Source organism: Eschrichtius robustus, chromosome 16 (assembly GCF_028021215.1).
Source record: "Eschrichtius robustus isolate mEscRob2 chromosome 16, mEscRob2.pri, whole genome shotgun sequence".
Taxonomy (NCBI): Eukaryota; Metazoa; Chordata; class Mammalia; order Artiodactyla; family Eschrichtiidae; genus Eschrichtius; species Eschrichtius robustus.
Genome location: NC_090839.1, coordinates 77174468 through 77196847, shown reverse-complemented (window position 1 = coordinate 77196847; position 22380 = coordinate 77174468). Strand labels below are relative to the sequence as shown.

Here is a 22380-nt window from a genome sequence, read left to right as displayed (position 1 = left end):
AAAGAAAACAAGCAGAATGATGACTAAGATGAGGTCACTCAATCTGGCAATGAGTCAGTCACTGGAACACTGCAGCTTGACAACTGGGTAAATTCAGCCTAGCACTGACTTCCCTGTTCCTAAGGGTTTTCTGGGTATTGCCCTTAGTTCCTTGCCATTCCCAATGCCCTTGACAAACTGGTACAGGCCCTACCTTGTGAAGGCGTTTGACTAGACCTTCATTGTACTCTTGGCTGCCCTCAATCATGCCAGTTAGGGGATTAGAGAACCATTCTTTGAACTCGCGATGAGACTGGAAGACATGGGGCATCAAAAAGTGCATCAAGGACCACAGTTCCATGAGGCTGTTCTGCAAGGGTGTTCCTGTCAGGAGCAGGCGTCTCTGGCTGCAAAGAGACAGAGGGAATTACAGGGAGGATGGTCAACCAAGTCCCAACTGTCCAAGCATCCCACCAGTCAGGCCAAGTCAACCCTCCCACGAATCTCAGACATCTCCATCTCCACCTGTTGAAGTTGAGCAATGACTGCCAGCGCTGAGACTTGAAGTTCTTGATGTTCTGAGCCTCATCCAGAATGAGATAGCGCCAGTTCTTACGGCGGAAGGCCTGGTGGTCCTGCAGCACCAGCTTGTAAGATGTGATACACACATGGAAGGCATTGGGCTTGGTCCAGCCCTGCAGTATCAGGAGAAAGTAGCAGAAAGTGGGGTGAAAAGAAAGAGCAAAAAGAAGACATCCTAAGATCTTCAAGGGACAGAAATCAGGTTGGGAGAAAGGAGAAAAGTCCCAGGAGCAGAATGGGGTAACAGAAAGGGAAGGGAAAGGAACTCACTTGAGGAAAGGGCCTAAAAATATAGAAAACATCAATAGGGGAGGGGAGCAATCACATGGGGAAGCAAACCTGCCGCTTGAGCTTCCTCTCTTTCTGGGCTCCATAGTAAGTAAGGATTTTAAAGCTGGGGCACCAACGTTTCAGCTCCATCTCCCAGTTCAACATCACGCTGGTGGGGACAATGATCAAATGGGGACCCCAGTTACCTGTTTAGCAAAAGAATGAGAGATGTACAACACGGTGACTGCAGTTAATAATACTGTATCGCACATGTGAAATTGCTAAGAGAGTAAATCTTAAAAGTTCTCACCACAGGAAAAAACAAAACGTTTTGTAACTATGTATGATGATGGATGTTAACTAGTCTTACTATGATGATCATTCTGCAGTGTATACACATACCAAATCATTATGTTGTACATCTGAAATATAGTGTTAAATGTCAATTATACCTCAGTTTTAAAAAATAAAGTAAGATTCGGAGAGATCTAGGGCAGAGGAATTTTAAAAAAGATGAGAGAGAGTAAGGAAATACAAACTTCGGGGTTCTGGAACTAAGGTATAAAACCCTGACGATTCTGTCCTAATGGCCCTTCCTAAGAATCCTAGCACCATAATACAAATGAACTTATTTCCAAAACAGAAACAGACCTACAGACACAGAAAAGAAAATTATGGTTACCCAAAGGGAAAGGGGAGAAGGGATAAATTAGGAGTATGGGACTGACAGATACACACTAGTACATGTAAAATAGATAAACAAAAAGAATTTACTACATAGCACAGGGAATTACATTCAATATCTTAAAATAACCTAAAAGGAAAAGAATCTGAAAAAGAACATATACATACATATGTATAACCAAATCACTTTGCTGTACCCCCTGAAACTAACCGAAAATTGTAAATCAACTAAGTCAAAATTCTGGGGTGGGGGGGGGTTAATCCTAGTGCCTACAATGACCTCTCTATACAGTTATTGACCAGAGTCAATGAAGCTACTTAACAGCAAGAGACTGTTTCACCGTGCTACAGCTGAAGTCATTAAATAAGCTTCCCAGGAAATTGGCCAAGGGAGACCCAAGAAGAAAGGCCCGGCCTAGTTACCTTTCTCGCAGGCCAAGTGGGCAAGCAGGGAAATGGTCTGGATCGTCTTGCCTAGCCCCATCTCATCAGCAAGAATGCCATTAAGCTTCTTCTCATACATAGTAACCAGCCAGTCCAGCCCAATGTGTTGGTACTCCCGGAGCTGGCCCCGTAGGAGCAGGGGGATGGGTGTCTTCACCTAGTATGTAGGAAGAGAGGTAACACAATGGAATTGAGGAATCTGTCACTGAGAAACAGGAGAGTCAAGATACGAGAAAGCAGGGGCTTCTCTGGTGGCGCAGTGGTTAAGAATCCGCCTGCCAATGCAGGGGACACGGGTTCGAGCCCTGGTCCGGGAAGATCCCACATGCCGTGGAGCAACGAAGCCCGTGTGCCACTACTGAGCCTGCACTCTAGAGCCCGCCAGCCACAACTACTGAGCCCGAGTGCCACAACTACTGAAGCCCGCGTGCCTAGAGCCCATGCTCCACAACGAGAAGCCACCGCAATGAGAAGCCCGCGCACCACAAGGAAGGGTAGCCCCCACTCGCCACAACAAGAGAAAGCCCGCACGCAGCAACGAAGACCCTACGCGGCCAAAAATAAATAAATAAATAAATTTATTTAAAAAAAAAAAGATATGAGAAAGCAGAAGCTTGGGCCTGGAAATACCTGGGTAGTGGCTAAGGTGTAACCCTTGGGCTGGAGACTTTCAGCTGCTGCAGCGATGTCAGTAATTTCTTTCTTAGGGCCTAGAGTGGTGGTGGGCCCTGGGGTGGGAGGTCCACTGCCCCCATCTGCCTCACTCTGCTCTTCGTCCCTGGCAAGCAAGTACTCCACCCCAAAGTCATCATCTTCCTCCTCTTCCTCATCTGCTTGGCTCTGTGATTGGGACTCCTCAGATTCCTCAGACTCAGATTCCTCCGATTCCGAACTCCCGCTCGTTTCTTCCTCTTCTGAATGCTCATCTTCCTCATCCTCACTCTGTTCCTCAGCAGAGTCTAAAGCACAGATCAAGGCTTAGTGTTCACCACACCTACTCCTCCAGTCTTGCCCTCCCCAGCTCTTGCCTCATGACCACACATTCACCTGACTGACTGCTACTATCCTCTTGAGTAGCCTCTTCAGCTTCTGTGGCCCCCTCTGCTTCACAGTCAGAGCTGTTAGCCTCAACTTCATCTTCTTCTTCACTACTCCCAGAACCTGGGGCAGAGGCATCAGAGGCATAGGCTCCTGCATACTGCTGCAGTAGCTCCTCCACAGACAGCTCACCTGGAAGAGAAGTGAAGGGTAAGCCTTTACGTGCTTCATGGGGAAGAAGGGGAGGTCTGAGTGGTGCCAGTTCATTTTACCTCAGCTTCTACAGACACTGCTAGGCCCAGGTCTGAGGGGAGGCAAAAGAGTTTACTTTCAGCACCAGCTATTTTCAGCCAAGCCCCGTAACATGGGCTAGAACTGTGGATGGCCCTGCCTTCCATTGGGAAGGACGGTATCAATCTGAGGAACCTCCCCTTTAAGGTTCAGATCAAACATGGCCACTATCCTCTTCCAATAGTTCTTCCCTCCACTCAGCTCTCCCATCACTTTGTTCAAACTTCCATCATAACCAATCATAATTTTCTACTTATAACCATCTATAAATCTGTCTCTGTCATTAGATCTGGAGTATCTCCAGGAGGGATAAAAATGTCTTATTCATTTCTTTATCTCTGGCATTCTGCACAGAGACACCAAGTGGATACTCAGTAAAATGTCTGGTGTCACCTTCTCGAGCCAACTCGCTCAGCTCCATGGCATGATCCACCTCCCCTTCCAACTGCTCCTCAGCTGCTATGGTATCCTCTTCATCCTCCGCTGGGAAAGAGAATGAACCAAGATCAATGGGGACAGAGGCTCAGAACACAGTCCAAGTGGAAGAGGTGAGAAAGCCTGAAATATTAGGTCCAGACAATTCAAGGGGTAAGAGGCAAGAGGACTGAGAACAGGCCTGACCTTCATCTTCATTGGCAGCAAACTCTTCATCATCCTCATCTGGATGCCAAGGCTGTTTGTTGCGCTGTGTGACAGAGGAGGGTGGGGGCTTTACCTGTTTGGCAGAGGATGAAAAAGGAGAAGGCCTATGGTTAGAGCAGCAAGAGAAAGACACAACGTTGAATAAGATGTCACAGAATAGTCTCTGTCCCACTGACAGTTGCCACTGACACAGTCCCAGGGCAAGGATACAATCAAGGGTTTTCAATTTCAATACCAGCTACCAAATCCTGGCCCCACTGCCCAGGGGAGGACCTGTGAAAGTGCTAGAAGAGAAACACAGGCCCCCAACACCAACCCCATGCACTCGGACACATGGAGAAACAGAAAGCTTAGGTCCAAAACAGACTTCAAGGTTACCATCTCAGCTCCGAACCTACAAACCAGCAAGTGAGTATTAGGGCCATTTCACAGAAGCAACAAGGACCAAAGTAAGTTTTTTTTTCAAGCTCACACAGCAATTCTAAGAGTACAGTACACTCTTCCATGCATCAGAAATCTGCCCATCTCAGACTGTAACTTGCCCCAAACCCAGGTTCTTTCCTATCCATCCTCAAATGAGAGCCCAACTGCTCAGACCAGGGAGGACTCCTAAAAATCACAACCAACCTTATAGACCAGAAGAACTCAGTCCTTAAGGCTCTCCCTTTGCTCCCACTCTGAACCCACCTTCTATCCCCTTCTGCCCATACCTTCAACACCTGAGAGGACTCTTCTTCACCACCTTCTTCAGGCCCATCTCGGGTGTCACTATCACGAGATGAGGGGGTTCTTGAGGGGCTGGAAGGCCCTCCTAGCAGCTGAGGGGGGAGGGAACGGAGCAGCTCTTCCAGTGGCAGTTCTCCCTCACGTCGAAGTAGCTCAATCTCACGCCTCTGGGTCTCTGCATCATTGCCTTCCTGTTGTTCTTCAACCTCAATCGTCTCCTCATCATCCTCTTCCTCCTCCTCTTGGGGTTGGAAGTCCCCATCTATAGCAGGAGAACAAGGTCACAAAGTCCACGGGGCCCTGCAAGCCACAGGGTGGGTTTTCAGCTCTGGAAAGGGTACATGAGGAAGAGTAACAGAGCTAAAGAGGACACACACCTTCATCATCCATCCGGGAAACTGGGGGTGGAGGACTAGAGGCAGCTGAGGAAGAGCCAAGGCAAGGGGAGGAACCAGCTTTGCTGGAGGTCAGTGGCTGGTTGAGGCTTTGAGACAGAAGGTCTGAGTACTTTTCAGTTTGCCCCACGATGAAGTCCAGGTGCAGGTCCAGGGCTTTTTTCCGCTTTTCCTCGAGCCGGGACTGTTGTTTGAATTGCACCACCTGACACAAGCATGAAATGGAGGGATCACCAAGATAATCTTTTACTCATGTATTCTTACTCAACATTTAGGGAAGCCTCCTCTATGCTAGGCCCTGGGCTGGCTTTTCAGGAAGGAAGAGCTAAACGACCTTAAGGGTGCTTCTGAGGAAAGCAGAAAGGAAGCACAGGATAGAGAAGAGCCAGCTTAGTCTCAGGCAGTGGGGAAAGACTTACAAATGTATCTGGAGCTGAATCTTAAAGATTAAGTAGGTGTTCCCTAAGTGAAGATGAGGAAAAAGGCATCCCCTGCAGCAGAAAAAGCATGTGTAAATGGCCACGGACATACAAGAGAATGTTTGAAGTGGAAAGAAGAAAAGGAACTGGCAGAATACAAGAATGAAAATATAGACAGAAGCCAGGTAATACTTAAGAAACAATTACAGGGACTTCCCTGGTGGTCCAGTGGTAAAGAATCCCCCTTACAATGCAGGGGACACGGGTTCGATCCCTGGTCGGGGAACTAAGATCCCACATGCCGTAGTTCAACTAAGTCCGCACACCAGCGCGCCTCAATGAGAGAGCCCACGTGCTGCAAACTACAGAGCCCATGTGCCCTGGAGCCCGGGCGCCACAACTAGAGAGCGAAAACCCACACACCGCAACTAGAGAGAAGCCCACACACCGCAACTAGAGACAAGCCTGTGCACCACAACGAAGACCCTGACGCAGCCCAAAAAGATTAAAAAAAATAAACAAAATAATATTAAAAAAAAAAGAAACAATTACAACTTAATAAATGAGAACAATTAACGAGAACTTTGATGGTATTTAAGCAGGTAAATGGCACACACATGAAAAAGCATACTGAATGGGCTGCAAAGGACAGATGGCCTAGGGGAGTCAAGAAGTCCTATTAGCAATCCCCAAAGGCAGGGCCCATATTTTTCCACTGTACTTCTCTCTTCCTCGTAGAACTCAATGCTTGAAAGGTCCAGCACGCAACAGAAATGTCATCAGAGTTGCATGAAATAATTATCCACTCTCTCGAGGAGAACTTTAGATCATTCCTGCTACCATGCTACCCACCAGTCAACCCCAAGGCATTTCCCTTTCCCAATCTCTGCTGCCTACCTTCTCCACATTGCTCCAAAACTGCCTAACATCCTTGGCCATGGTGGAGGCGATTCGGCGCAGCTTGGCCTGCTCCTCCCTCCGGGCCCGTTCCTCTTTCTGCCGCTGCTCCTCGTGGTGCCGGATCACCATTCGCACCACCTGTGGGAATGAGGTGAAAACACTCCAAGGCCAGACCCTTGGCCCGTCCCCAAGTCAAGGGTAAAGAGAAAAGTCAAAGTCAAGAAACCTGGGAAGTCAGAGCTTGCCTCTTGAGACTAGAAGCATTTACGAGCACTGTACACCATTATGTTTGTTTCCCCCTTCCAACCAACCTACCCATCAAGAAAAACCAAACCTGAAAACAAAATGGAAGGTAGTAGGTCCAGTTGAGGACATACCTTACGGGCCACACCCCGTTTCCAACGGCGCTCCTGAGCAAAGTCGGCAGAGAGCCACTGCATCTCCTCACACAGATAGTCCCAGTGGCCCTTGGGGCGGGGAGGCTCAGGCACTTTAGGCAGTCTCTTCAGTGACCAGAAACCCTCCTTCCGCAGCTCAGCAATCCGAGTCTCAATCTCAGCCTCCTAATGAGGAAGAACTAGGTCAATCAAGTTACTTGACATATACTTTACCTCATGACCATGGCTGAATCCCTGAGCTCTGACTACATACAGGCACTGACTGGACTGAGTGTTATATGCTTGTCTTGAGTCCACATACCAATCCTACGAGTTGATATTATATGCTCTTCAGGTGAGCAAAAAAAAGATCAGGGAGACTGAGTGATTTACTTGAGATTACACAGATAGGAGGTGATAAGTACTGGGAATTAAAAATAGGTCTGACTCCACACACCAGATTTCATGCTTTTTCCATTTTTTTACACTCCATACCTTATGAATATAGGCAAAACTTAGGAAAACATATCCCAAGGGAAGCTTCCCAGAGAACAAGGAAAGCATGCTTCCTTACTGACTCTAGATACAGTGAAGGGACCTTCACGGCCGCAGAATTCTACTTACACAAGAATATGTTCGTACTTAGAAATATGCTATAAAATCCAATTTACACAATCCTGTTTCTGCTTTTGAAAAATATTATTTTTATAAAAATGTACTTTTTTGTGGAAAATACCGAACAGTTATACACAAAAAGATTAACAGTGGTTAGTATTACAAAAAGATAACACTGTTTCTACATTGATTATATCTCATAAAAAAAAAATTAAAGCACTTGAAATTTTTATTTAAGAGGTGACTTATAAACTCAGGACAATTGCCCTCATTATTTTTGTCCTCTCCTGACAAAAACTAAATCAAAGGAACTAACAGCCACAGATAAGACAAGGAACTAAATGGCCTGATGGTCACCAAGGAAACACCAAGAAAGACATGGATATTAGACCAACGGCTCTCAAGTTTGAGCATGCATCAGAATCATCTGTAGTGCTTTTTAAGACAGTGCTAGACCCCATGCCTAGAGTTTTAAATGGGTAGGTAGAAGAAGGGTACGAAGAATTTGCACTTCTAATAAGTTCCCAAGTAATGCTGATGTTGCTGGCCCAGAGACGACATTTACCTCTGGTAAGTTTAACAGAGACTATAGAAGAAAAACGTGAAGTAGAAACCAGTAAATCTTAGGAGGCTCAGAGCTTACAAAGCACTTTTTTGTCTATTTTCTCCTTTAACTTAAACCTTTTAACAGCCTATTCACTATTACACCATCCCTATTTTAAAAAAAAGAAAATGAGGCTCAGAGTTCAAGCAACTTGCTCAAGATCACGTAAGTCAAAGCAGAGCCTGTATTGTAAATCAAAGATAAGGAAAGAAATGTAAAATACCCATGGGACATAGGAGTTCAGGGAAGAAGCCTCCCAAGAAGCCTCATGGGCCTTCCCAATACGTACATGCTTGGCCTGCTCTGCAATCTCAGCATGGCTCTTCTCCCACTTTGGGCCCTTGTTAGCCAGGTCAGCAGCCTGGGGTAAGCTGAGCCCCTCCAAGGGCACTGTGGCACCATCTGGGGGCCCTGGAGGTCCATCCAAAGAGGAATCTTGAGCTATATGCTGGGGGGAGATGCCACCTGCCCCACTAGAGGCTGGGGAACTGGATGAGGCAGGGGACACAGGATTGCTGCCTGTCATGCCGTCCGACACCATCTAGAAAAGGGAGAAATGATAGATAAGGTGAATGCTTAGCAGCACTCTACCATGGGTTTTAAGTACATTACTTCATTCTATCTCCACAAAAAAAAGCTCTGGAGTAAGGTATCAACCTCATTTTTATAAACACAACATTTGGGATAAAGTTTTAATAAAGTACTCAAGATGGCAAAGCCAAGTTTCCAGTAAACATATGCCAGAGGAATTAGAGCCTGACATTTACACAATTCCCAAATTCAAGACTACTACTATAGCACATGACTTCAACTCTTAATAATCTTTTCAGAACCTCAATGATTTCACTCACATAAACAACTCCCTATTTTTCCCTCCTTTTCACAGCAAGTATGGCAGATTCACCCATGCAAATAAATCTGAGCTACCACCAAATTCAAAAAGCATCAAAAAGTCCAAGACCACCTAAACCTCTTTATGTTCATCACCAGTCTCGGTAGTTTCCTTTACTGGAGAGGTAGGAGGGGAAAGGGAGGATTGATCACTGTTCTCGAACATCCACCTATTACAAGGTACCGCATAAGCAATAATAAGTAGAGAACAAAGTCCTACTTAAATGTGGATAGTGAGGGAACTCATGAAATTCACTCTGGCACACAAGCCTCACAGCGTGCCACTCAAATTCCTTCCTCAACTAAATGAAGAAAGACATTATGTCACATAATTTCCCAGCTGCTCAGGAAAATAATATCAAACCCATAACCATCAAAAGCCTACTGTACGGGAAACCTAGGTCTGTCCAGTTTTTTAAAAGTCATGGTTTTCCCATAATTCAAAAAGAGTCATGTACTAAAATGTTCATTGCAGCTCTATTTACAATAGCCAGGACATGGAAGCAACCTAAGTGTCCATCATCGGATGAATGGATAAAGAAGATGTGGCACATATATACAATGGAATATTACTCAGCCATAAAAAGAAATGAAATGGAGGTATTTGTAATGAGGTGGTTGGAGTTAGAGTCTGTCATACAGAGTGAAGTAAGTCAGAAGAAGAAAAACAAATACAGTATGCTAACACATATATATGAAATCTAAGGAAAAAAAAAAAAAAAAAAAGGTCATGAAGAACCTAGTGGCAAGAGGGGAATAAAGACACAGACCTACTAAAGAATGGACTTGAGGATATGGGGAGGGGAAGGGGTGAGATGTGACGGGGTGAGAGAGTGTCATGGACATATATACACTACCAAATGTAAAATAGATAGCTAGTGGGAAGCAGCCGCATAGCATAGAAAGATCAGCTCGGTGCTTTGTGACTGCCTGGCAGGGTGGAATGGGGAGGGTGGAAGGGAGGGAGATGCGGGAGGGAGGAGATATGGGAACGTGTGTATATGTGTAGCTGATTCACTTTGTTATAAAGCAGAAACTAACACACCATTGTGAAACAATTAAACTTCAATAAAGATGTTTTAAAAAAAAAAAAAGGCATGGTTTTCTTCTCCTATCTCCAGCACTCCCTCAGTATGAGAAAAGAATGAATAGTACACACCATCCATAAGGCTTACCTCGTTCCAGTTCCAAAAGAAACGGAGCTATTCTCAAAGTACGCAGTCTTAAAAGCATTTTGTCACAAACCCCATTTCCAACCTGGCTTAATTCAACTTTTTTCAGGTAATGAGAAATTTCCATGCTCTTAGAGATCAACATTACACTAATGTCAAGTAGAATATGAGTATCCAACAGGCTTGACAGCCCACCTGAGCATCAAAGATTCTCCAAACTCAGCTACCCAGGTAGCTAGGATCATGGAAACACGGCTAAGACCTGCCACATTCCTTCTGCCTCAAAGCCAACAGCCCACAAAGCAGAAGCAGAGAAGGAACCCTCCCCACTTTCAAACCTGTGTTTGCAAGATTGGGAGCTGAGGGTGAGCAGGGGAGGGGCTGCTCTGCATGGTCCCACTCCCAGGCTCCTCTTTGGATGCCTGAAGAACGACTGGGTCGTTGTCACCACTGCTGCTGGCCGAGGGGCTGGCGTCCGGCTGCAGGGCATGCTGGGAGCTGGCCTCATTCTGGGCCACCGGCCACCGGGACCCGCCTTCCAGGGCCCGGGGCCCACTAGGGCGTCCCAGCCTCCACTCAGGTTCACCGGCTTCTGGAGCACCTAAAGTAGGGTAAAAAGAGTAGAAATGGGATTTAGAAAGATTAAAGAATCTTTTTAAAAAAACAGGGATAACACTAGCAAATAAAGATAACCGAACACAGTGATTATAGCTTATGTTTCTTGAGCATCTACTATGTGTCAAATACTTTACTGAGTACTTACTTGATGTGTTGTATAATCCTCACATCTACCTTATAAACCAGATACTTTTCATGCTATGATAAATGCTTAGTTCCTTCTACATACCAAAAACAGAGCTATGCAGAAAGACCACTGACATAAATGTAGCTTACATTCTAATATTTCCTCTGTTTTATAAGTTAGGAAATCAGAATACAAAGAGACCAAAAGACTTGCATAAGGTCACAGTAAGGAAGTAGGAGGAGGAGGACAAACCTAGACAGTCTGATGCCAAAACCAAGAGAACGTGCTACTCTCCTTGGTAGAGTCAGGGTGATCAGATCTTTCTCTCTCCATAGTCCCAGATCTGTTGTTGCACCACAATCATTATCTCAAACATCTTTCCCATTAGCATCAGCACATGAAATGGTATTTGAGCCCTCACCTGTGTGAGCTGAGACCACACCCCCTGTGAAAGTCTGTACTTCCACGGTGCCGCCGTACTGAGGGGAATCACGCCTGAAACAAACAGGGAAGAAGACAGCGGTGAGGAACTAATCCACATTTACCAACACTCATCAAAGCCTTCTTTACACCATCTTTTGAGGCTTTTAAATATACCCAAACCAGTTCAAAGGTGGAAGTGAATTACAGTAGTAAATAAAGATCACATTTCAGAAAAATAAAATCAAACCATGTTTTGTGAAAACAGAATTCCCTAGTAACATGAGATTCTGGCTGGGGAGGAGAAGCAGGGAAGTGAAGTCCCCCAAACAAGTTTAAAAAGCTTAAGGGTAAAAGGCTCCAACTTCTGAATGGAGGACAAATTAACAAAGCCAAAAAAGCTGTCACATCCAGAAGCTCAAAAGGTGCTGGCTGCCTGGCAGCCGGCTCTCCTTTCCAGTGAGGGCTAAACATAGGAGGATCCACCCTTCCTCAGGGCAGGCCCTGCGACTCCTATACCTGCGCCATGTGACACTTCCCCAAACACCAGAACTAGAGCAGGAGACCTTAGAGAAGCAGAGGTAAGGAAGCCCGAACAGCAAAGAACCATACCCCGGAAATAGGCAGGGTAAACCCACACAAGGCCCGGAAGTGTTTCCCCAGTGTTTAAGGAAATTCTTTAACCACGGTGCAGCCTTCGATTCACTCCACCTTCCACAACAGAGTCACTGGAATCGAGCTAACCAGAATCCAAGAAGCTTGAACTCTCGACCCCCGGCTTCATTACCGTCTCCCAACCCGTCCCCACAGCCTGACCCAGCGTGACCCCTGACCTCTGCCCCAACTTGCCACTAACCCTAAGATAGCCCCGCCCCCTCCTAGACTCCCACCCCACCCAACGTGCGCGACTGGGGGAGGGGCCCGCGCGTGCGCGCCTGGAGGCGGAGAGAGCCGGCTGCGCGCACCGCCCGGGGGCTCCCGCCAGAACCCAAACCCACGCACCCCAGGGTCGCAGGACTAGGAAGCCTCTCATCCCTGCCTGTCAGGGAGCCCCCACCACCAGACCGCGGAAGGCTGCGATAAGGGAGGGCTCGTGCCGCCAGGTCCTGGCTCCTGACTGGATATGGTGGGCGCGGGCCCCGACTATTCGTCCCACGCCCCCCTTCCTCTTCCCGCGCGCCCCTTAGGGGGGACTGGGGTTGGTGGGCGGGCAGGAGCGCACCTGGGTCCGTCCTCTCAGGGCTCGCTCGCTCGCTCAGGCACGCGTGCGCAGACGGGCTGGAGGGGAGAGAAGACGCGCCCGGGCCCAGAGCCGGCCGGCCTGGCCCCCCTCAGCCTGTCTCTATGGGCGCGCGCCGACAGCCTCGCGCACCGGCCCCGGGGCCCCGGCCGAAGGTGCGCGCGCAGCACCCCGGGAAGGTGGGAGGGGAGGCGGTGGCGGAAAGATGCGCGCGCAGTCACCCGTCAGGGGAGGGGGAGCTGTGGGGCGTCCGCCATCTTGTCTCCCTCTCCTTACCTGCGTCCTCGGGGGCGTGCGCACCACCCCCCTCCCGCCGAGGAGGGGGGGAGGGCCCCCTCTTGGCCGCCGCCTTCGCGGCCTTTAAATTCCCCTGGGGCCCGCGGTTACTGCCACCGCCTTGCTTCCACTGCTTCCTCTCGCGGCACAGAGATGCGGGCGGTGGGTGGGAAAAATGGGAGACGCTACTCGCAGCGAACCGCCACCGCCGCTTCCGAGGCCTCGCCAAAATGGCCGCCGCCGTCTCGGCCGCCACCACCAACACCACCGCCACCACCACAGCTCACTATCGCTACCGCCGGCACGGCCCGTCCTCTCGCGAGAGACAGTAACTGGAGGTTCGGGGAGCGCAGAGGTTCGCGTGCTAGCGTAGGGCGCTGCCCGACGCGCAAGGCAGGTTGGGAGGTGTAGTCCGCCCGGAGGCTCGGTGCTTGCCCCGCGGCAGAAAGCTTTTACCCTACACGGCGGAACCTGCCGCTGGGGCTGCTTTGCGGCTGCCAACTCGGATCGATGCACCCCACTTTTTTTTTTTTTTTAATAGATCACCCAGAAAGCTGAAGCAATTTCTCAGGTACTTTCAGCAAGTTAGCAGTGGAACCTGGGCCTCTGGATTCCCACGACAGTCCACTTATGTAGAGCTGCTTCGTTTTACGCAAGGGTGGTATTCCCAGTAACTCCTAAGCACTTATGCCATCTGTTAGCCAACTTTTTAGGTTAAGAACCCCTTTGAGAATATGATACCCTCACCCCGGAACAGAATAATAATAATAACAGATACCTTCTATTAAGGCCACTTTGTACACTGATTATCTCTTTTAATCCTAGCAGTGCTCCATTTTACAAATGATTTGAGGCTCATAGATTAACCAGTGACAGAGTCCAGAACGAAGGTTCATAACCAAGCAGTCTAAGTCACAGGATACAAACACAAAATTTACCACCTAAAGCCCACCTTAGGAGCCAGGTACAGAATCCCAGATAAAGCTCTCCATTCAGCTCCTCTTCATCCACTCACTTGAGCTCTTCCCCATTCTACTCAAAGAGTTGATTCTCTCTCTGCGTTGTTGATTTGAAGTCCAGTTTTTGTTACAGCAAAGACCAGGGGTTGAAAGCTCAAAAACCTAGGAGGACCAGGAAGGTGGTGTAAATAAAGCAAAGAGGGGCAAAATACATCAGATTCAGCCACAGTCTGTCAGGTTGCTACCTCTGTCCTATGCTGGAGCCTCAGGGCACACAGAAGCATCCAGGATGAATTGTTTGATTGAAAAAGTGGATAAGTGCCCATCCGTTTAGGCCCAGTTCAAAATCTTTCTTTCCAGGCCAAGCTTACATATTTCCGAGACTCCATAGAACCACACTGAGCTCCCAAGAGATCTCAACATTTCTTGGCCTTCCCATATACTTTTTTATCCTTTTTCAATATTTTTCCTTCAGAATTTAGCTCAAGGGCCACAACCCCCAGATGATCTCTCTTGACTACCCTTAGTCTGGTTTAATACTCCTTCTGGCTCCCATAGCCTCCTGGGCTTCATAAAGAACTGATTGCATTGTATCTGGATTCATGGTCTGTCCACCCCACACCCAAAACTGTTGTTAACCCCTTGAGGGTAAGGACGTGGTTTATACCTGACAATTCACTATACCAGTCTCAGAAAGATTATTCAGGAAATTTACTAGTATTATCATACCTTATGAAACAGAAATAACTGGTATTGGATATGTGAGCTCAAACTCAAGATAAGTCTAAAGTCTATCTTCCATTTTCATTGACTATAACCCTGGTCCAGCCACCGTCATCTCTTGGCTTGGATTACTCCTGACTGGGCCTCCCACTTCCACTCCTCTTTCCCTTTACTCCGTTCTCCACACAGCAACCAGAGTGACCTTTTCATATAAATCAGATCATGATGCTCTCACACTTAAGATCATCTTAGTTCCCTTAAATGAAAATTATGTATCATGGTTTAAAATTCCCATAGGACAGACATTATGTTGAGCTGAAGAAGCCAGACACGAGAGTAAATGCATATGATTCCAATTGTATAAAGTTCAAGAGCAGACAAAATTAACTGATGGTGATAAAAATCAGAAGAATAACCATTGGGGGAGAAAGATTTTAACTGGAAAGATGCACAAGGGGGATAGTAGAAATGTATCAGAGGTTGGTAAACTATGGCCCAAAGGGCAAGTCCTGCCCACCACCTGTTTTTGTACAGCTGGCAAGCTAAGAATGGTTTTTACATTTTCAAATGGTTGAGGAAAAAATCAAAAGAAGAAAAATATTTTGTGAGACGTTAAAATTACAAGTAATTCAAATTTCAGTGTCCGCAACTAAAGGTTTATGGGAATCTGACCATGCCTCTTCATTACATAGCAACTATGGCTGCTTTCCTGCTATAGTAGCAGAGCTGAGTAGTTGCAGCAGAGACCATAGCCCACAAAGCCTAAACTATTTTCTATCTGGCATCTTACAAAAAAAAGTTTGCTGACTCCTGTTCTACATCTTGATCTGGATGAGGTCACATCCATGGGTGTATACAGATGTAAACATTCCCTGAAATGTACACATAAAATTTGTACACTTCATGTATCTCACAACATGTATTTTATACTTAATTTTTTTCAATAAAATAACCGTACAGGATATGATCCCTGTCTATTTTTTAAACCTCATTTACCCCTCGTTCACTATACTATAGCCACCATGCCCTTCTCCAAACCATCCATCCAATTCACTTCTGCTTCCAGAGCCTTCATCTCCATTGTTCCCTCCGTCTAAAAATTTTTCTTGGAATTCCCTGGCGGTCCAGTGGTTAAAACTCAGCGCTTTCACTGCTTGGGCCTGGGTTCAATCCCTGGTCGGGGAACTCAGATTCCCAAAAATAATAATAAAAATAAAAATTTTTCTCATGGCCAACTCTCCCTTTTCATGAAGGTCTTAGTTCAAATGTTGCCTCCTCAGAGAAATTCCCTGATATTAAATAGCCCTTTCACTGCCTGTTGCTCTTTATCACATGGCTTTTTCACAACACTTACCTGAAGTTATTCATTTATTTGTATGTTTGTTTATTGTCTGCCCCCTTCCCACTAAAAGATAAACTCCTTGAGAGCAGGTACATTGTCACAGCGTCACAGTATCTCTAGATAATTAATATATGAAAAACATTTCAAACAACCCTGTGAAGAAGAGATTGTTCCATTAGACAAATGAAATTTTGGTTGAATGAAAAGTGAATAATGAAGACTCAATATTGTCAAGATGTCAGTTCTTCCCAACTTGATCTATAGATTCAATGCAATCCAATCAAAATCCCAGCAAGTTACTTTGTGGATATCAACAAGCTGATTCTAAAGTTTGTATGGAGAGGCAAAAGATCAGAATAGCCAAAAGAGTATTGAAGGAGAACCAAATTGGAAGACTGACACTACCAGACTTCAAGCCTTACTATAAAGCTGCAGTAATCAAGACAGTGTGGTATTGGCAAAAGAATAGACAGATCAATGGAACAGAATAGAGAGCCCAGAAATAGACCCATGTAAATATAGTCTACTGATCTTTGATAAAGGAGCAAAGGCGATACAATAGAACAAAGGTAGTCTTTTCAACAAATGGCGCTGGAACGACTGGACATCCACATGCAAAAAATTTAACCTAGACACAGGTCTTATACCCTTCACAAAAATTAACTCAAAGTGGATCACACACTTAAATGTAAAGCACAAAACTATAAACTTCCTAGAAGATAACACAGGAGAAAATCTAGATGACCACTTGTATGTGGCAATGATGACTTTTTTTTTTTTTGGCTGCGTTGGGTCTTCGTTGCTGTGCACACACTTTCTCTAGTTGTGGCGAGTGGGGGCTACTCTTCGTTGCGGTGCTCAGGCTTTTTTTTTTAATAAATTTATTTATTTATTTATTTTTGGCTGTGTTGGGTCTTCGTTGCTGTGTGCAGACTTTCTCTAGTTGCAGTGAGCAGGAGCAACTCTTCGTTGCGGTTCGTGGGCTTCTCCTTGCGGTGGCTTCTCTTGTTGCGGAGCACTGGCTCCAGGCGCGCGGGCTTCAGTAGTTGTGGCACGTGGGCTCAGTAGTTGTGGCTTGCAGGCTTCTAGAGCGCAGGCTCAGTAGCTGTGGCGCACGGGCTTAGTTGCTCTATGGCATGTGGGATCTTCCCAGACCAGGGCTCGAACTGTGTCCCCTGCATTGGCAGGCAGGTTCTTAACCACTGTGCCACCAGGGAAGTCCAATGATGACTTTTTAGATGCAACAACAAAGGTATGATCCATGAAAGAAATAATTGATAAACCGGATTTCACTGAAATTGAAAAACTGCTCTGTGAAAGACAATGTCAAGGGAATGAGAAGATAAGCCACAGAGGGAAAATATTTGCAAAAGACCCATCTGATAAAGGACTATTATCCAAAATATACAAAGAACTCTTAAAACTCAAAAATAAGAAAACAACCCAATTTAAAAAAAAATGGGTCAAAGACCTTAACAGACACCTCACCAAAAAAGATACACAGACAGCAAATAAGCATATGAAAAGATGCTCCACATCATATGTCATCAGGGAAATGCAAATTAAAACAAAAATGACATACCACTACACATCTATTAGAATGCTCCAAATCCAGAACACCGACAACATCAAATGCTGATGAGAATGTGGAGCAGTGGGAACTCTCATGCATTGCTGGTGGGAATGCAAAATGGTACAGCCACTGTGGAAGACAATTTGGTGGATTTTTACAAAAGTAAATATACTCTTACCATACAAACCGGTAATCACTCCCTTTAAACACCCAAAGGAGTTGAAAATTCATGTCCACACAAAACCTGCACATGGATGTCTACAGCAGTTTTATGTAGAACTGCCAGAACTTAGGAGCAACCAAAATGTCCTTCAATGGGTGAATGGTTAAATAAGCTGTGGTACTTTCAGACAATGGGCTATTTATTATTCAATGCTAAAAAGAAGTGAGCTATCAAGCTATGAAAAGACATGGTGGAATCTTAAACGCATTACTAAGTAAAAAAAATAAATCTGAAAAGACTGCATACTGGGACTTCCCTGGTGGTGCAGTGGTTAAGAATCCGCCTGCCAATTCAGGGGACACGAGTTCGAGCCCTGGTCGGGGAAGATCCCACATGCCACGGAGCAACTAAGCCCGCGCACCACAACTACTGAGCCTGCGCGACACAGCTACTGGAGCGCACGCACCTAGAGCCCGTGCTCCGCAACAAGAAGAGCCACCGCAATGAGAAGCCCGCGCACCACAATGAAGAGCAACCCCTGCTCGCCGCAACTAGAGAAAGCCCGCGCAGCAACGAAGACCCAATGCAGCCAATAAATAAATGAATTTTAAAAATTAAAAAAAAAAAGACTGCGTACTATATGATTCCAACTATATGACATTCTGGCAAAGGCAACACTATAGAGATAGTAAAAAGATCAGTGGTTGTCAGGGATTGGGGGTGGGGAGATGGGACGAAGAGGAGCACAAAATCCTCTAAAAATAGAGGATTTTTAGAGCAAAGAATACTCTGTATGATACTTACTGGCGGGTACGTGTCATTATACATTTGTCCAAACCCATAAAATGCACACCAGGAGTGAACCATAATGTAAACTATGGACTTCGGGTGATAATAACGTGTCAGTGTAGGTATGTCAATTATAACAAACGTACCACTCTCATGGGAGATGTTGAAAATGGGGCGATACTATGCATGTGTGGGGGCAGGGGCTATATAGGAAATCTCTGTACCTTCCCCTCAATGCTGTGAACCTAAAACTGTTCTAAAAAATAGTCATGGGGAATTCCCTGGCGGTCCAGTGGTTAGGACTTGGTGCTTCCACTGCAGGTACCTGGGTTCTATCCCTGGTCAGGGAACTAAGATCCGACAAGCGGGATAAATAAATAAATAAATAAAATAAAGTCTTAATTTTAAAAAAGGTGAATGATGCCCATCTTTTTAGACCCTCCTCCCATCATCCTCAGAAGATGAGGCCAAGCCAGAGTCTGAATGGATTGAACATAGCCTTGTACTACTAATTCCTTACTCTGTGACCTTGAGCAATTCACCTCACCTCTCTGAGCCTCTCTCTCCTCATCTGTAAAGTGGGGATAGAGTTGCTGATGTAAACTTGCTTTGAAAGCTCTAAAGAACCAGCTAAATGCAGGGGGTATTTTGAACCTCTATTTCAGAGTCTCAAACTCATGATCTTCAGGTCAAGTTTAGCCTTCAGATGTGCTTTACATAATGTATTGATATTCTGAGTATTATTAATACTTTAGGCAGGAGAGTGAAGGTTCTTACTTGCCATAAGCCCCACCATTTCTAATTGTCTTTTACTGGGCGACCTCACACATTCGTCATATCTGCCTGGCTCCTGAAGGCAGTTGAATCCGCAACTTCTTGTTCCTACACGTGAGTGGGAGAGACGGGAGCAAAGATGACACAGCCCTTGCTCTCAAGAATTTAGTCTCATTGCGGAGTGAGCTGTGAGCTTGGTAAAAAGTCAGGGCAGAGCGTTTTGATGCCACGGTGGTCAAGGGTTGTGTCAGATCCAGTGGGGAGGACTTCCAAGGGAAGTTGTCGTTTGAGTCTGACCTTGAAAAATTTAGGCATGAAGGGTAGGCACTTCAAGAAGATGACATGGCCTCAGTGAAGCTGAGGGTTGTGGGGGACAGTGAGTAGATCAGCTTATTTTCTTTACAAGGGAACAGATTGAGACAGATAGGTCACCTGGAGCCAGGCTGCCAAAGGCCCAGCATGCCACGCTAGGTAGTAAGGGATTTGTTCAGAGGTTACAGGGAGCTATTGAAAGTTGTTGAGCAGGAATTGGCATGGTCCAGCCTCCACTTTCCAAAGGACAATCTAACAGAATGAATGGGGTGGCTGTAAAGATAGCTGTAAGGCTGGAGATAAGAGAGGCCAGAGCTGTTACCCAGTTGTAATGGGGGCTACTGGCCAGCAGGTGGCAGTGGAGATGGAGGGAGAGACACTGCAGAGGAAGAATTAGCAGGATTTGGCAGACAGTTTACTGCTAGTGATAACGATCCTCTAAACAGCAGTTCCTCTTGCCTTCTGTGAGGCTAGCCTTTCCCAGTCTCCTCCTACCTCCTACCTCCCTGGATGCTCCTTCTCAGTCTTGCTTACAGGCCACTTCTCCTGGACACCTCCATCAACTATCAACTGTAGGGGGTCCTCAGCATACTTCCCTCAATTGCCTTCTCTCATCCAGCACGTTCTCAAGGGCAGAGGCAGGTCCCCCAAAGCTTCAGGACCCCTCCCTTAGAGGGACCCTTAATTACTCGAAGTATCTGGGGGTTATAGAACAGTCTAGGTGAGGTGGGAAAGCCAGGTTGCAACCCGAAAGCATTTGCACGTAAGCATTTCTGATAATTTGCCTAAAGAGAAGAAAAAGACACTAATCCCTAAGGCTCCAGTAGTTTGTCATGATTTCATCATGCAGTCTAATGACCACCTCTTAAGCCAAGGACTCGCAAGGATTATTCCCAGCTTGGAACTTGGTTTCCCATCTAACTCGTGGATTCCTCCTGCAGGCATCCCAGGCACTTTGGACGCATACATTTAAAACTAACTCTGGCGGTCCAGTGGTTAAGACTCCAGGCTTCCACTGCAGGCGGCGCAGGTTCGAACCCTGGTTGGGGAACTAAGCTCCTGCATGCCTCATGGCGCGGCCAATAATAAATTAATTAATTAAACTGAACTCATGATCTGAACCACAAATCCGCTCTGCAGTCCACCACTATCCACCCAGTTCAAACCGGAATGGAAGGCAACACCTTCCCTTTCCCTCACACCTCACATCAAGCCACCGAGTCTTTTCCATTACATCTGAAATATTTCTCTCCAATGGATATTTCTATCCATTTCCCTCCAGCCCCACACCCAATTCTTAGCCCTTGATGACTTATAATCAGTGACAGTACCAAGAACTGGCTTGTTGGGACGGCAGGGACTTTAGTCCTCCCCTGCCCCACTACCAGTATGTCTAACTGCCTCCCCACCCCATTCTTTGATATGGACAATGACTGTTTTCTCAGTCTTATGTAAAGTGATATGCAAATGAAGCTTCTAGGGGAGTCTAGTCCTCTAGCCTCCTGCTCTCTACCAGCCAGCCAGCTGTTCCTAACCCTCCTAGGGCTTGGGCTGTCTGCACCAGCCTCCTGAGTGGTCTGTCTCCCTGTGGCCAGTCTCTCCTCCTGCTAAAGTCCCAGCTCTGGCAGGGTTTCCATTCCAATGGGGGTAAACAGAGAACAGGCATGAGAGAGTGTAATACAATGTCAGGGCCTCATAACGTGGTAAAGCAGGTGGAGAGGGGCAGAGATGGGGGGTCTGGGAGATGCCATTTTAGACGAGGTAGTCTCTGGTGAGGTGGCAGCTGAACAGAGACTTGAAGGTTTCTCCTCCACGCAGCAGCCAGGGAAAACTTCTCTAACTTCAAAGCTGATAGAGTCACTCTACTTCAAGTCCTTTTATGGTTCCCATGAAACTCCTTTCTGAGACCCACAAAGCCCTGCTTGGTGGCCTTTGCGAAATCCTCCAGCCTCATCTCTCCCAGCCCTCCACACTCCAGCCACACTGGTCTTCCCACTCGTGTCCCTTTATAGGCTCTTTCTCTACTCTGGGCTTTCTCACACATGGTTCTCTTTCCTTTCCACCCAGTCAAAGCTTAAAGGGTAACATCACTGCCTCCAGAATCCTTCCCTGGTTCTCAGACTACATTATATCTCCTATAAAACTTTCTGTGCTTTTTTTTTTTTTTTTTTTTTTTGCCTCTCAGCACTTTAACACTGGAAATAATTACTCGACTTCCTGAAGGCTCATGGCAAGAGAGGGGTCACATCTGTCTTGTTCACTTATGTGCACATGTCTATACTCATTGTCTGGAAGAGTGACAGGCACATACTAAATATCAATGGATAGGGGTTGGTTGTTGTCTCTATGTTTTTTATTTATTCTTTTTTTTCTTTTTTTTTGGCCGGCTTGGGTCTTCGTTGCTGCGCACAGGCTTTCTCTAGTTGTGGCGAGCGGGGTCTACTCTTCGTTGCGGTGCGTGGGCTTCTCATTGCGGTGGCTTCTCTTGTTGTGGAGCACGGGCTCTAGGTGCACAGGCTTCAGTAGTTGTGGCACGTGGGCTCAGTAGTTGTGGCTCACGGGCTCTAGAGCGCAGGCTCAGTAGTTGTGGCGCACAGGCTTAGTTGCTCCGCGGCACGTGGGATCTTCTGGGACCAGGGTTCGAACCGGTGTCCCCTGAATTGGCAGGCGGATTCTCAACCACTGCGCCACCAGGGAAGCCCGGTTGTTGTCTCTATGACCCACATGTGTGAGATTCACTCAAAAATTATAACAGTGACAAACACTGTAAGCACCAACCTGTGTTTTTACACAAATTAATTCACTTAATTCTCACAAAACCTTACTGAGTAGATTGTCATCCTCTATTTTACAGATGGTAAGAAAAAGATGGTTAACTAACTTGTCCCAAGTGACAGAGCTGGAAAGCAGCAGAGCAGGGACTCGAACCCAGAGAGACTGGCTCACGTGTGTGCCCTTAACTGCTGTGCAACACAGCCTAACAAATCCAGGTCTATGAAGCTCCAAGTATTATTCTAGGCACCAGGAAGACAGTA

The 22380-nt window shown here is 46.4% G+C and overlaps 1 protein-coding gene and 1 non-coding gene across 5 annotated transcripts in view; both read right to left on the bottom strand.

The window, feature by feature from the left end:
• The window catches only part of SRCAP (Snf2 related CREBBP activator protein), a 33227-nt gene extending 20209 nt beyond the window's left edge, over positions 1 to 13018 (bottom strand). For 3 of the 4 annotated variants that reach the window (XM_068523891.1, XM_068523890.1, XM_068523888.1), the window contains exons 1-16: positions 12711 to 13018; positions 11196 to 11269; positions 10368 to 10630; positions 8256 to 8507; positions 6748 to 6933; positions 6368 to 6508; positions 5034 to 5256; positions 4641 to 4918; positions 3910 to 4003; positions 3682 to 3771; positions 3007 to 3189; positions 2590 to 2918; positions 1939 to 2116; positions 901 to 1037; positions 505 to 674; positions 194 to 386 (exon numbers count right to left, since the gene is read on the bottom strand). In XM_068523891.1, the coding sequence (XP_068379992.1) occupies positions 194 to 386; positions 505 to 674; positions 901 to 1037; positions 1939 to 2116; positions 2590 to 2918; positions 3007 to 3189; positions 3682 to 3771; positions 3910 to 4003; positions 4641 to 4918; positions 5034 to 5256; positions 6368 to 6508; positions 6748 to 6933; positions 8256 to 8507; positions 10368 to 10421 (2508 nt within the window). In that variant the 5' untranslated portion in view covers positions 10422 to 10630; positions 11196 to 11269; positions 12711 to 13018. Of the gene's footprint in view, positions 1 to 193; positions 387 to 504; positions 675 to 900; positions 1038 to 1938; positions 2117 to 2589; positions 2919 to 3006; positions 3190 to 3681; positions 3772 to 3909; positions 4004 to 4640; positions 4919 to 5033; positions 5257 to 6367; positions 6509 to 6747; positions 6934 to 8255; positions 8508 to 10367; positions 10631 to 11195; positions 11270 to 12416; positions 12570 to 12710 lie in introns of those variants that run through there. The other variant, XM_068523889.1, reaches the window with a different exon arrangement.
• Positions 4092 to 4218, bottom strand: LOC137750782 (small nucleolar RNA SNORA30/SNORA37 family). The gene has a single exon (XR_011070567.1). It is a non-coding gene; the product is annotated as a small nucleolar RNA SNORA30/SNORA37 family (small nucleolar RNA).
• Positions 13019 to 22380: the final 9362 nt, after the last annotated feature.